The following is a 14,636-nucleotide window of genomic DNA, read 5'->3' on the forward strand; positions in this document are numbered from 1 at the left end:
TTCAACAAGTGAAACTGTCAAGTCAAATTGAACCGAAGAACCAAGTCAAACCGATAAAAAAACCTGACATGTGGTTTGGTTTAGTTATTTTGGCGTTGAAAAATAAACCAATCATTGTTGGTTTGATTTGGTATTAATAGAAAAAAAGTCAAATCGAATCCAAATCAAACCGACATAATATATATATAATTTTTTTTACATAAAAAATATTTATTATAATATGCTTTGTAGGTATTTTTAAAATTGGTTTATAACTTTCAATGTTTACATATATTATATCATATTTAGAGTTGTAATATGACTAAAAAAATTGCCATGTGTTATGGCTTTTCGTGAGTTTTTGATATGTTTTTCAAAGATAATATCTTGTAGATGTCATTGTACATCTTATTTTTTTCAATTTTATTTGTTGAAGTGTCTTTGAGATGCCATTAAGCAATATAATCACACGATCAAGGAAACAATTTCTAGTTAAGAACTTCAAGTGCGACATTAAATCATAGAACAAAGGAACAACATCTTCAATTTGATCTCTTTTTCAATTACGATATAATATACCGTAAAAAAAATTGAAAAATCAAAAACACCAAAAGCTTACTAAATCAAAATCGAAAAAACTGACGTTATGTTGATTTGATTTGGTTTATAAGTTTAATAAACCAACATAATTGATTTAGTTATTTTTTAATAAAAAATTAAATCAAACCGACCTATGTACACCCGTAATTCAAACATACTAGTACACAACTTACCTTACTTTTTTGGATTTTCTTAATTTCAAATTTCAAACTTAGCTAGTGTTTGATCATAGATTTTGAAAATTTATGATTATTTTTTTTTTCAATTTCTAAAGCCTTTTTTTTTTAAAAAAAATTCATTCACAAAACTTAAAATTCTTTTCAATTAAAAAAAAATTCTTAGCATTTTGCACCCCAATATGTACATCATTTTTTGATTTGCACTCTATTCTCTTGTTCTTTATGATTTGCCCCTTAATCTATTATTTTTTGCAAAATTGTGTTAGAGTCGTTTTACGAGGGATAAAATAGATTTTTTTTTAGTAAATAGTATAAATGAACTCTAACATAATTCTACAAAAAGGCCAATAGAATAAGGGACAAGTTATATAAAATAATGTATACATTGAGGATGCAAAATGATGTAAAAATTACAATTTCAAACTTCAAAATTTATGGGTCAAGCTTAGTCATTTAGCCATTCTTTTTAGGACAAAAGAATAATTCTCTTATGAAACTTTTCATTTTTAGCCTTGTGGACAAGGGGAGTCGTTTTACATAAATAAATTCAAGATTGCTTGCTATTTCCTCTTCTCTCTCTGTGTGTGTATGTATTCTTTCATTTCCTCTTTCTCCACCCCTTCATTTTCATCTCATCTCCCCAAAATCCCTCTCTCTCTCTCTCTCTCTCTCTCTCTCTCTCTCTCTCTCTCTTCTGTTAAGCTGTGAGTTCTGTATGTTTTTATTTTAGAGAGAGGGATTCGAACCCTCGATAGTTCTTTTATGTTTAAATCATGTAAAGATTGGATTTTTAATGTCTAAAGCTATAAAACAGCTCAAAATCTATGATAATTCTTTCAAGAACTTTGTCTAACGCTTCTTTTTTGTCTTTCTTTTTCATTTCAGGTTGATTTTATAGATCTGATGCTTCTTCTGGCTGCTGTTTCACTGGTAAATTCTTTGATTTTGATCTTCTGTAGTCCGTTTTTGGACTAGTTTTTGCTACTGTACATAAGCATCGATGCCGGATGAATCTGTACACCAATGCTGGGGATTCATGTTTTTGTTACTGTTTATTGGGATTTTCCCCCTTTATGTGCAAGCTTTTTAGTTCTGGTGTTATCTGTGAATTTGTTTTTGTGTGAGATTGGGGGGGGGGAGCTTTCTTGAGAATTTTGATGGGTTTTTGATTTAAAGGTTCAATCTTTTTTGGTTGGTGATGTTTGATTCAATTTAAAAAGTTCTTTGATCATGTACACCAGTACTGGGGCTTCATGTTTTTGTTACTGTTTATTGGGGTTCCCCCTTTATCTGCAAGCTTTTTAGTTTTGGTTTTATCTGTGAATCTGTTTTTGTCTGAGATGGGTTTTTTAATGGGCAGCTTTCTTCAGAATTTTGATGGGTTTCTGATTTAAAGGTCCAATCTTTTTTGGTTTGCTGATGTTTGATTCAATGTAAAAAGTTCTTTGATGCCGGATAAATCTGTACACCAATGCTGGGGCTTCTTGTTTTTGTTACAATTATTGTGTTTTACTCTCTTTATCTGCAAGCTTTATAGTTCTGGTGTTATCTGTGAATTTGTTTTTTTTTCTAAGATGGGTTTTCTAATGGGGAGCTTTCTTGAGAATTTTGATGGGTTTCTGATTTAAAGGTCCAATCTCTTTTGGTTTGCTGATGTTTGATTCAATGTTATAAGATCTTTGTTGCCGGATAATCATGTACACCAATGCTGTGGATTCATGTTTTTATTACTGTTTATTGGGCTTTCCCCCCTTTATGTGTAAGTTTTTTAGTTCTGGTGTTATCTGTGAATTTGTTTTTGTCTGAGATGGGGTTTTTATTGGGGAGTTTTCTTGAGAATTTTGATGGGTTTCTGATTTAAAGGTTCAATTTTTTTTGGTTTGCTGATGTTTGATTCAATGTTAAAAGTTCTTTGATGCCGGATAAACATGTACACCAATGCTGGGGCCTCATGTTTTTGTTACAATTTATCGGGCTTTCCCCCCTTTGTCTGCAAGCTTTTTAGTTCTGGTGTTGTCTGTGAATTTGTTTTTAGTTGAGATGGGGTTTTTAATGGGAAATTCTGTTGAGAATTTTGATGGGTTTCTGATTTAAAGGTGCAATCTTTTTTGGTTTACTGATGTTTGATCAATGTGAAAAGTTCTTTGATGACGGATAAACATGTGCACCATTATCTGCAAGATTTTTAGTTCTGGTGTTGTCTGTGAATTTGTTTTTGTCTGAGATGGGGTTTTTAGTGGGGAGCTTTCTTGAGAATTTTTATGGGGTTCTGATTTAAAGGTTCAATCTTTTTTGGTTTGCTGATGTTTGATGCAATTTAAAAAGTTCTTTGATGCCTGATAAACATGTACACCAATGCTTAACGTTTTTATTACTGTTTATGTTCTCCCCTTTATCTGCAAGCTTTTTAGTTCTGGAGTTATCTGTGAATTTATTTTTGTCTTAGATGGGGTTTATAGTGGGGAGTTTTCTTGAGAAGTTTGATGGGTTTCTGATTTAATGGTTCAATCTTTTTTGGTTTGCTGATGTTTGATGCAATGTAAAAAGTTCTTTGATGCCTGATAAACATGTACACCAATGCTGGGGCTTCATGTTTTTGTTACAGTTTATTGGTTTGACATGGAGGTGTCTTTATCTGGCTTCTTTTGGGAAATTTTGTTTCTTTGAAGAGAATGAGAATACCTTTGAGAGAATGATACTCTCTATGATTGTGGCAGTGATGCGTATGCATTGATTAGATGTAACTGTATCTGAATTCGGTTGTGAAGGCATGTTAATATGCTCATCAGCCAACATTTGGTAGCATGAAAGGAGGAAAATCTTTGCTTTAGTGGAATGGAGTGACATTTTTCCACCAATCTTTTCTGTTATTGGGGCTGCATTTCTTACATCACATATCATAACATGTTGATAATAATTATATTCTACTGCTGTCGTAGGTTAGCTTCCTGAATTTGACTAAGTATTAGTTTAACCTTAAATTTTCCAGGTTTCCTAAGGAAAAAGTGTGTATCCTCTCGCACTACAATACTATCTCAAACCCTCTTTGAGATTGTAAGCTGGGAACTATAGCCCTAATGCAGGGGCAACAGAATACCATTGGTAACCTCCAAGAAACTTTAGGTTTCAATCATGGTTCGACGCCTATTGAAGGTGGTGTAGATCAGCAGATATGTTGGAATAATTTGCAAAATCCTGCACAGAATCACCTGCCAGATTATATGGTATCTTCTAATGCGACCAATGTTCCATTCATCAATCCTATGAACCAAGAGAGACAGAATGTAACCAGGGGGAGTTTAGGAGAATCCAGCTCCTCTATTGCACCGAATTGTGCAAGTCAGAGTGAACGGAAAACAGATCATGGATGGTCATCCACAATGAGCACATATCATGGACCTTCGCATATCTGTAACGAACAGCAATGTGGGTCTTCTAACATTATGTCATTGAGTGATTTATTTTCTCAAGGTTCCAGTTCTAGCACCATTCCTCATGAAATCAACAGAAATCCAGTATTTGAGGGGCGGAGTGACAATAATGACAATGACGATGACTGTCAAGTGATGGAGTGTACTCCATACAAGTCTGTTAGACCAGGAAAAGAACGAATGCCATCTGCTGGTACATATTTAGCTAATGGGTATTTGACTGATGATAGTGGTGATGGCAGGCCAGGAAGTTCATCGGATTCTAGGCGCTTTTGTAAGAGAAAAACACTTGAAGGATATCTAGCTCAATCTTCGGGAAGTGGAAGTTCTGATTATATTCCTCTTGCTGAAAATAGCTTATGGCAATCTGGACCTGCTTCGCATAGTATGAGTACAGGTGCAAATATCTCTGCTCCAACAGAAAGTGTCAGAAGCATCAATATGTCAGAGCATGTGATCCCAAGACTTGGGCTTACCATGGGAGCAGCCGTTGCAGCAACTCCTGTCGGTACTCCGACTTCAAGAAGTGCAGAAAGTTCTCATAGAAATTTCAGGGTGAGGATTGATGGTTCACTTCAGCAAGATTATCTTCCCAGTAATATCTTTCCTGATGTGAATAATGTTGGAAATGTTAATCTGTCATCTGAACAGCAATTACCAGAGCTACTTCCTAATATCCCTTTGGATTTGAGGTCTGTGTCTGCTGCAGATAGTGGAAATATTCAAAGGCAGCCTGTTGTAATGCATGTTCCTTCTCTGCATCGACGTGTACAGACTAGGTGGAGTTCACCATCAAGTTCCAGAACTGGCAGTTCATCAAGTTTTGCTCAAGAGAGAAATTCAGCATTATTTGAAGAGCCTAACTCAAGAAGTGTGTCAAGAAACATCTCACAACATCCTATGTTCATACCTTCAACTGATGGGAGAAACTTGAACCAAATTCCTGCTAGCTTGAATTTAGCTGGAAGAAATATTTCTGTTGCTGGAAATGTCGCATCCAGTTCAGGAGTCCACACATCTTCTCCTACTAGGGTTCTCCACAGATCTCCTCAATATCACCGGAGACTGTCAGAATTAGTCCGTAGATCTTTGTTGTCTCCAGCTAGCACTGGATCTGGAGGTGTTAATGGTAGTAGTCGTCCACTACGTTTGAGTTCTCCTGTCTCACAGGAGATGGCACTTTCTGGAAACCATGAGCATCGTACATCGAGTTCAAGGGAGCGACATCTTGATGGTGCTATAGGACTCTCCAATTCCTCGAGGACTTTGGCTGCTGCACGCGAAGGAAGAAGTAGGCTAGTCACTGAGGTATATTCAGTTCACTGATCATGTTGTAGTTATCACCTCCTTGGCTCATTCAGTATGAATTTTAGTGTGGGCCAGGTGTTATATATCCAGTCATCCCAATGTCATTAGATTTTGTTTAGTGATTAAATTAAAAAAGGGGGGGGGGGGCATCAGGGATTAAACAGGGGCTCACCAACTGTTTATACATGCATACCTGTCCCTAATTTGGATTTATTGATCACGTTAGGGAGGATATGCATCTAATTTGTAGGTTTCACATGTTTTACCAAAACTTCGGCTTCACAGAAGGCTTTTGTTATGCGATTTAGTTTGCATTGTTGAAGCCTTCTATTAAAAACTACTGACCAACCAATTTTTTTTTATTGAACAGATTCGCAATGTGTTAGATCTTATGCGCAGGGGTGAAGGGCTAAGTGTTGAGGTAATATTCTTACCGCTGCCTTAACAGAAAAAATATAAAATATTTTGAGGTTAGATTCTTAATATCACTTCAATGAATGATGGGCATACATGTCCAGATTTTGCATGTCTTCGTCTTATATGCTCGATTATAGATAAAGATCTTTTTCAGTAATCTTCTATGACCTGGTATATAGCAGAGGCAGTAATAATGTAATATAACACGAAATGTTCTGGCCTATTCACATTTTACTTCCTCTTTTGTCTGACTAAATATAATCTAAGTCGAACACAATTCCGTTCTTTTCCTTTTTGTGAAAAGAATTGTTAAGCTGAACCACATGATATGGTAGAGGGGCTAAAGTTGAAGAAATTTCGTTCAACAAAAGCATCAACGAAGTACCATGAACTAGCAAGTATGTGCAGCAACTGAAATTTATAAGTTCTTTCTCTGCATGAATGACTAGTAGGTCTAAAAAGTGAACAAGCTGCAGCAAGTCATTTTACCTCCACCTCTCTGGGGTCCTGGACTTTAATGTATTAGTTTTGTGGCCTATTTCTTTTTTGGTAATCACCAGGTAGAAAGAGATGGGGTGGCACAATTTTCGACTTTGTACCCATTCCCCTTTTCATTACATAATGGAAGTTCACTTGAGTCGAGGGTCTTTCGGAAATAGACTCTCAACCTCTGTGAGGTAGGAGTAAGGTCTGCGTACAACCATGCACTCTAGCCTCCCTAGACCCCACTTGTTGGATTATATTGGGTATGTTGTTGTTACATAATGGAAGTTAGAGGCATGTTAAAATGATAGGACATGAAGAGGTTTTAAATCTGTTCCTTTCTTGTCTTAGCGAAAAGTTAAACTGAGAATTAGCTATCATACTATCTCTTCCTCATATTCCAGGATGTTATGATCCTTGATCAGTCGGTCTTCTTTGGGATGCCGGATATTCAAGATCGCCATAGGGATATGCGTCTTGATGTTGATAATATGACATACGAGGTTAGTGGTCCAAACAGAATCACATTCCATCCTCTATGGGGAAATGATGTGCTAAAACTCTGCCTGTGTGATGTCTTTCCAGGAGTTATTGGCACTCGGAGAGCGCATTGGTGATGTTTGCACCGGGCTAAGTGAAGAAACTATTTCAAGTCGTTTGAAGCAGCGGAATTTTATTAGCATAAAAAAAGAAGAACCTGAGGAGGCAGAACCATGCTGCATATGCCGGGTACTCAATCTGACATTCTCTACTATTATTCCATTAGATTGAACCTCGTAAAGTAGAGTTTTAACGTGTTTTCGATCATTTGCAGGAGGAATATAACAACGGAGATGATCTTGGAACACTGGAGTGTGGACACGATTTCCACACAGACTGCATTAAGCAATGGCTCATGCAGAAGAATTTATGCCCGGTATGCAAGAAGACGGGGCTTACTACCTGAGGAGGAACCATATTTTCATGTTTGAGGGAACTGGATGGCCAATTTGGGAAATATTCTTTGAAAATATTTCCATTGGAAGGTGTTTGTTCTAGAGGTGGAATTAGCTCTAGCAGCATTAGACATTTACGTAGGACAGATTTACATTATGGTTCTCTGGGATTTTACATCTGCTTTTTTTCAATTAATTGATATTTGATACCTTTTGGAATATTTATTTGGTTTAATGTCATTGCTATACTTTTTGAACAAAATGCTTGATTATTCCTATGCATGCCTTTGACGTTTTGCCAGTTTTGAGGATTCGTATGGCTGTGTCCAGCAGTTTCGGATTGAGACGAAGTTATTATTTTCGTTGGAGTGTGCAGGCAAAACGAAAAGGAGAACTGAAACTTGTACCTTCAAGGTCATATGGTTCGTGAACTAAGTTATTTTGGGATTATAATCCTTGAGAACTAATTTATCCCGCATGAGAGGCGGGATAAAATAACACCAAGTTTGATGGGATAGGTGAGATATTCAAGATTAAGTTTGAGATTAAATTTATACTTTGTTTGATTGATATAATTTTTTTTCGTTGTGTTCTTTTTACAAGTGAATTTTTATTCTGACACCTAGGAGATCTTTATTTTTACACATACACCGAGCTCAACCAAATATATATAAGATTACAAAAAGGAAGGTTGATGGATTCATCTATTTAATTGCTGACGAAAATTTCAACCACCTATCGGTACACTGTTGTTTTTGGTTAGAATAAAACCACTTTATTCCAAGTTATCGTCATATGATCAGAAGATTACGGATTTGAGTTAGGAAAATAATTTCTTGGAGGAAGTAGGGTTGGGCTGTATATAACAAATGTACTAGTTGTTTGATCCTTTTCGAACTGTGTGCATAGCGAGAGTTTAGTGCATCAGATTGTTTTTTGTAAATTCTTTATTGTTCTTTGTAGTTATTCATATCCTTGTCGATCATTAACAAAATATTTCGTATTTGTCCTAGAACCTAACGAAGCACAAACCTGAAGTATAACAGAAGGTAATTTCAAACTATAATAAAAAATAGTCAAGTAAATCTGAGTTTTTTTTCAAAATATTTTGACATATAAAATTCACCTGGTTCATGTTGGAGTTAAATTGAAGTCAAGCAAATATGAACCAATTTTCTAACCAAAAAAAAGTATGGATGATTTTAAAGTATAAAACAAGATAAAATTAAGGTATTTCCTATAATATAGTAATGAATTTAGACCTTTGATCTTAGAATTTTTATGTTGTGGGGCACTTTACAAAAACTTTGTTTTGGTTACATATTTTAATTAGTTGATTTGTTTGACAAATCTTTTCTTCTTTTGGTCTTTGCTTATTCATGATAACAAATGATATTTACTTAATTATCTCATCTATCTTGAAATTTTCCAATATCTTGTTCATAGTATAGAAGTTAAGAACAAATGATTAAGAGCCCGTTTGGATGGTCTTTAAGTTGGTCAAACTAATTTATAAGCCTTTTTTTAGTTTTTGGACGTGTTTGTCTAATGCTAACTTTAAGCCATAAAGTTCTTAAAGTCAGTCAAAAATGAAAAGTTAGGATTTCTAACTTTTTTTTCTAAGTGCTTAAAGCCATTTTGTTTGACCATAAAAATTACTTTTATATCCCTTATATTTTAACTAAATTTCCAAACTACCCTTTTTATTCTTTTAACCCTAAAATTCAAACACTTATTTTCAACATAAACACTTTTATCCAAACACTCAACTGCTTATTTATAAAAATAACTTTCAGCACTTTAAAATTCTAAAAACACTTCATACATAAAAGTTATTTTTTTAAGCCCATCCAAACGGACTCTAAGTATACATTTAATAAAAGTGAAGAATAGTATCTTTTTTTTAAAATTATTTATGAATTATATTAAATATATTATTATTGTTATTGAAACAACAACAATGATTTGCATGAAAGGAGGAACAATTAAACAAAATAAACTAATTAGATCACTATCTCAACAAAAATCTTCAATTTTTATTTTCCATCTCTCATTTAAAGAATAATAAATAGGACCACATCTAAAATTTAATTCAATAGATAAAGAGAAAGTGAAAGAAATAGGGATGCATCACTATCAATTATAAAAAATGGAGCCAAACAAAATCTGACAATCTTCAAAAGAATTCTTTAACCAGCAAATTCTAATAAAACACCACAGCCAATGAGCCAAAGAGTAATGAAAGACATGCATACTTTCGTTCATTTTTACTTGTTATACTTTGTTTTTTAATGATTAATTTAATTAATTTCTGAAATTAAATTGAATTATTTAGTTTGATGTTTTTTTTCAGATTAATAAAAAATAAGAGATATTTACTACAATCTTTAGTGGTGCAAGTTTAATTCCATTAAAACATCAAACAATGCTAAGCAAATTATTAATTCATTTAAATTTGATGGGCGATTTGAGTTTATAATTGATTATAAACATTATTTTAGTTATTTAACTCTTTTCACCATAGATAATTACATACTCTTTCCATTTCAAAAATAAAAGATATTTTTTATTTTTAAAAATTTTATTTCAAAAGTACTAACACTTTAGAGTTTCAAGGAATTGATCTTATTCTTTCAAAATCACCCTTGTTTATATAACCAAGACTCATTAATTATCTTTTTTTTTTTAATAATTAGATATACGTTAGTAAAAATACTTTTTATATTTTCTAGTATTTAGTAGTTTCTTTAGGAGTATATCCTAACTAAAAACACTACTCACTTTTAAGCGAAGGGAATATTATAAGGTGACATGTGAAATACATCAATAATTTTTTTTAGCATTAAATTTTTAAGTCAACAAATTAAATTGAAAATTATAAAATTTTAAATATCAAAATTTTAATAGATAAAATTACTCAAAAAATTATATCTCAAAAATAATTTATATCTCGTGAAATTAATCGAGTTAGTGTAGTACCTTCTTCTCAAATTTGACTATCACTCGTTTGGCACGCTTAAACAATTTCCTCCTTTTTAGCAGTCCCATCATTACAGCTGCTCCTCCTTCCCCACCCCCACCCACCCCCACCCCCCTAACCACTCACTTCCCTCTTTTGGACCAAAGAATTCACTAAGCTCCATCTTCCCCCAGCTGCTCTACAGGCTACTGTCTGTACTCTGTAATTTTTCTACTATTATCTCACCATATTGGTCCAAATCCATTCAATCACTAACCCTTTTGCAGTGTACTTTCATTTCTCTGCATTTTCCTCCTGCAGCTGCAAACAACTCTTTGTTTTTTTTTTCATGTCTTCCATTTTCAGTTAACCCCATTATATATTCTTGAAAAAAAAATGTCAGCATTTTTGAATGATGAGATGTCCAAGAAAACATCAATCTTTGGTCTACACTTGTGGGTCGTTGTTGGAATTTGCGTTGGAGCAGCAATTGTACTTGTTCTCTTCTTAATCTCACTTTGGTACACTGCTAAACGCAATTCCAACAACCCCCAAATCCAAAATATTTCTACGGAGATCAAAGAGATCCGAATTGACCCATTTAGGACTCTACCGGAAAACCCCAATTCGGTTCCGGTAGCTGACCCGCTGCCGGAACCCGAAAAAGAAACGACCCAGAACTCAGGTGGGTATCAAAGAATCCAAATTGAGATTGGGAAGGAACATATGGTTAAGCCTGATCGGGTCGGATCGGGTGGTGGGTCGGGTCATGGTAGTGGGGAGGTGCGTTCGGGTGAACAAGGTGGAATTACTGCACCTGAAGTTTCACATTTAGGGTGGGGTCATTGGTATACTTTAAGGGAGCTCGAAATTGCTACTAATTTTTTTGCTCATGAGAATGTTATTGGTGAGGGTGGCTATGGCATCGTTTATCGCGGAATTATGGAAGATAATAGTTATGTTGCTGTTAAGAATTTGCTTAACAACAGGTGTGACGTTTAAAATTGTTTGGTTTGTGCTACTGATTAAAGTTCTTTTCTTTGTGGTTATTGTGTATGCATAGTTCAATTGCTTATATATAGATGCTAACATGTTTAGGTATGTCACATGTTTTTAGCATGAATGTCATGTTGTGTGTGTTCCATGCTCATGATAGATACTGTTAGTTCTGAGTGACTGCAGTTTATTGTGTATGTATACATTTTTAAAAGTTTGTTAATGTTCATGGTCTATCGGAAACAACCTTACTACCTCACAAAGTTTGCAGTGTGTATGACTAGTTGTCGCATTTGCTTTGTATCTTGTTATTTATTGTCATATTATTCTTGCAGTTCTGTTTTGGAAACAATTCTTTTGAGCCGACTTTCTATTGGAAACCACCTCTCTAGACTCCACTTTTGGGATTACATTGGGTATGTTGTTGCTGCAAATGTATATGGTTATTGGTCTGAGCTGAAAGTATTGGGTTTAGTTGAATTAGCTGTGAAGGACTAGATCTGCTTCTGGGTTTTGGTCCTTAATTAGTTTAATGCAAGCTGGAGTTTGATGGGTAGTTATAGGCTTATTTGATGAGAAACATGTCCCGTTTTGTTGTTTAGTATTTTTTTTATGTGACATTCTTTTCAGGGGGCAGGCAGAGCGGGAATTTAAGGTTGAAGTGGAAGCAATTGGTCGAGTTCGGCACAAGAATTTAGTGAGGTTACTTGGTTACTGTGCTGAGGGAGCTCACAGGTATTTTGGTTTCAGTGGTCTGCAGTTTGATTTGATTGATTGCTGTTACATTTGTGTACGTGCAGTCTATTAGGATTGTTAAGAGCTATAGTTATGCTGATTTTAGTATTGAGATTACTGAAGATAATTTCAATGCTGTTTTCAGGATGCTTGTGTATGAGTATGTGGACAATGGGAACTTAGAGCAGTGGCTCCACGGAGATGTAGGGCCATACAGCCCACTTACATGGGAAATTCGGATGAATATTATTCTTGGAACAGCAAAAGGGTATAAACTCAGCTGTTTTTTGGGATGTATAAACTTCTAATGTTTTCATTTTGGGCAGTCATTGTTATCTAGAATGTGTTAAATGGAAAACTAAAACTAACAATGAATGCAGGTTGACCTATCTGCATGAGGGCCTTGAACCCAAAGTTGTTCATCGTGACATCAAGTCGAGCAATATTTTGATTGATAAGCAGTGGAATTCAAAAGTATCTGACTTTGGTTTAGCTAAGCTTTTGGGCTCAGAGAGGAGCTATATAACTACTCGGGTTATGGGAACGTTCGGGTTAGTGCTGATGTCTCAAGTCCACTAGAATTTTCTGTAGTTTCTAATGTTGAAACAACCATGTAAACTGAATTGCCAATCTTCTTGTTTCTGTTATCAGCTATGTTGCTCCAGAATATGCTAGCACTGGCATGTTGAATGATAGAAGTGATGTTTATAGTTTTGGAATTCTTCTTATGGAGATCATTTCTGGAAGGAATCCTGTGGATTATAGCCGTGCTCCTGGAGAGGTTTGTTCCAATTATCTAAACCGTCTTGTTTTAGTAGCATCTTTAATTTGCGTCTTGTTTAGTTCTGACTTTTGCAGTTGATCTAACTCTCAGGTCAATCTGGTTGATTGGCTTAAGACAATGGTTTCTAACCGTAATTCCGAGGGTGTTTTGGATCCCAAGATGCGGGAGAAGCCTTCTTCAAGAGCATTGAAACGTGCCCTTTTGGTAGCATTGCGCTGCGTAGACCCCAATGCTCAGAAGAGGCCAAAGATGGGTCATGTTATACACATGCTTGAGGTTGATGATTTTCCTTTCCGTGACGTAAGTTTGAGCTTTTCCTCTTTAAAGCTGCATGCACTTAAACTTTCATATATTACTAGTCATGATGGCTTAGCATGCATTTTGGTTCCTAGTATCTGGCTTACTTGATGTATGTAAACCTCCTTTCCTTATAAAAGAACTCAACTTCTTCTCTCTTATTTATTTAGTGAAGAACCTCTGAAACATATCCTCTGGGAAATGGAATGACATGAATCGAGTTTAATAAGCACTAAAGTATGGTGCAGTTGTGTTTGCTTTAGAGTGTTTAGTATCTTCTTTCTCTGAATGAGCATTCAATACATGCCCCACCTCTTCTCTACTGGATGATGCTTGTTACACCATATATTGAGTAACGGGTCATTCGTATACTGAAACTTGAATGAATCTCCCTCTCATTTTACAGTACTGATCAAATTGATTGTTTTACAAACCAATATTAGAAATCTGATCAAAGATCTGATATTTAGTATTATGTTCCAACACTGGTTGGAACTTCTGCCAGGAAGCTGTGTTACATAATTGAATCACCTATCCATTTTTATCAATTCTTATAAGATAAAACATTGCTTAACCGTATGATTCACACAGGAGCGAAGAACTGTAAGAGAAAATGGGTGTTCACATCATGATGAAATGAAAGAGAAGGTAATGGATAAGCGCATAATTGAATCAGGTGATAGCAGTGGATTTGAAAGTACTGTTGAAACCAACCGATCTTTGTTGCCGAAGAAAGAAATTGATGATGAGGAGTAGCCTGGCCAAGTGGACTAAAAGGTCAAATTCAAACCCCCTATTTTCCTTTACCATTCATTTTGAAGCTGGCGAATGTACATAAAATTCACTGGTGCAAATTCAGCACTTTCTTTAAGTTTTGTAGAGTAGCTCTTGTTGTTGTTATATGTAATTTGCTTTCAATTTTGGTAAGAGCATACCTCTCCTTAGTAGTATATAATTATATTACAATTTCACTCTTCTAGTTGGATGCACTTTCCAAATGAAAAAGAAATGATCAAATTATGTTGTATCAGTTATGTCTTCATGTGAAGAAACAATGGAGTTGATTTTGATATAAGAAGAAAGTAGCAGTAAGATATAGCTTATGTTTTGCCTTGTATGGGTTTTACCAAGTTCAAGAAAGTGAATACACCCTCTATTCTATTTTATATGTTGTTACTCTTTCCTTTTTAGTCTATCCTAAAAAGCAACAACAACATACCCAGTGTAATTCCACAAGTGGAGTATGATGAGGGTAGTGTGTACGCAGACCTTACCTCTACAAGGTAAAGAGGTTGTTTCCGATAGAATCCGATAGAACCTTGGCTAAATGTATCCTAAAAAGCATGACATGTTTATATATTTGGATTCTCTTTAACTTTGAACTTTTCATTTTGCTCTTAATAACATGCTCTTGTTACCATATACGACATGTTTATGACTACAAATACTAAGGGTATTGTTGATCTGTGACATGTTTAAGACCACAGGTACTATGCTCTTGTAACCAGAATACAAGTACTATGTATACTTTTG

The 14,636-nt window shown here is 34.9% G+C and overlaps 2 protein-coding genes across 3 annotated transcripts; both read left to right on the top strand.

Annotated features, from left to right (window-relative positions):
• The first annotated feature begins 1,291 nt into the window (after window positions 1-1,291).
• On the top strand, window positions 1,292-7,594 carry LOC129880826 (probable E3 ubiquitin-protein ligase RHG1A). Of its 2 annotated transcripts, none has more exons than XM_055955055.1 (7): window positions 1,292-1,344; window positions 1,644-1,688; window positions 3,748-5,497; window positions 5,868-5,918; window positions 6,802-6,900; window positions 6,983-7,126; window positions 7,212-7,594. In XM_055955055.1, exons 3-7 carry the CDS (start codon window positions 3,836-3,838, stop codon window positions 7,341-7,343), a joined length of 2,088 nt encoding a protein of 695 aa, XP_055811030.1. In that variant the 5' UTR covers window positions 1,292-1,344; window positions 1,644-1,688; window positions 3,748-3,835; the 3' UTR covers window positions 7,344-7,594. The 2 variants fall into 2 exon arrangements, with proteins under 2 accessions (XP_055811030.1, XP_055811022.1); XM_055955047.1 differs by lacking the exon at window positions 1,292-1,344 and adding an exon at window positions 1,351-1,462.
• A 2,812-nt stretch (window positions 7,595-10,406) lies between these two features.
• LOC129880838 (probable serine/threonine-protein kinase At1g01540) lies at window positions 10,407-14,201 on the top strand. Its single transcript, XM_055955066.1, has 7 exons — window positions 10,407-11,280; window positions 11,918-12,022; window positions 12,168-12,290; window positions 12,403-12,573; window positions 12,674-12,803; window positions 12,897-13,106; window positions 13,695-14,201. The coding sequence occupies exons 1-7, from the start codon at window positions 10,688-10,690 to the stop codon at window positions 13,857-13,859; spliced, it is 1,497 nt and encodes a 498-aa protein (XP_055811041.1). The 5' UTR covers window positions 10,407-10,687; the 3' UTR covers window positions 13,860-14,201.
• The last annotated feature ends 435 nt before the right edge of the window (window positions 14,202-14,636 follow it).

Source organism: Solanum dulcamara, chromosome 1, assembly GCF_947179165.1.
Source record: "Solanum dulcamara chromosome 1, daSolDulc1.2, whole genome shotgun sequence".
NCBI lineage: Eukaryota > Viridiplantae > Streptophyta > Magnoliopsida > Solanales > Solanaceae > Solanum > Solanum dulcamara.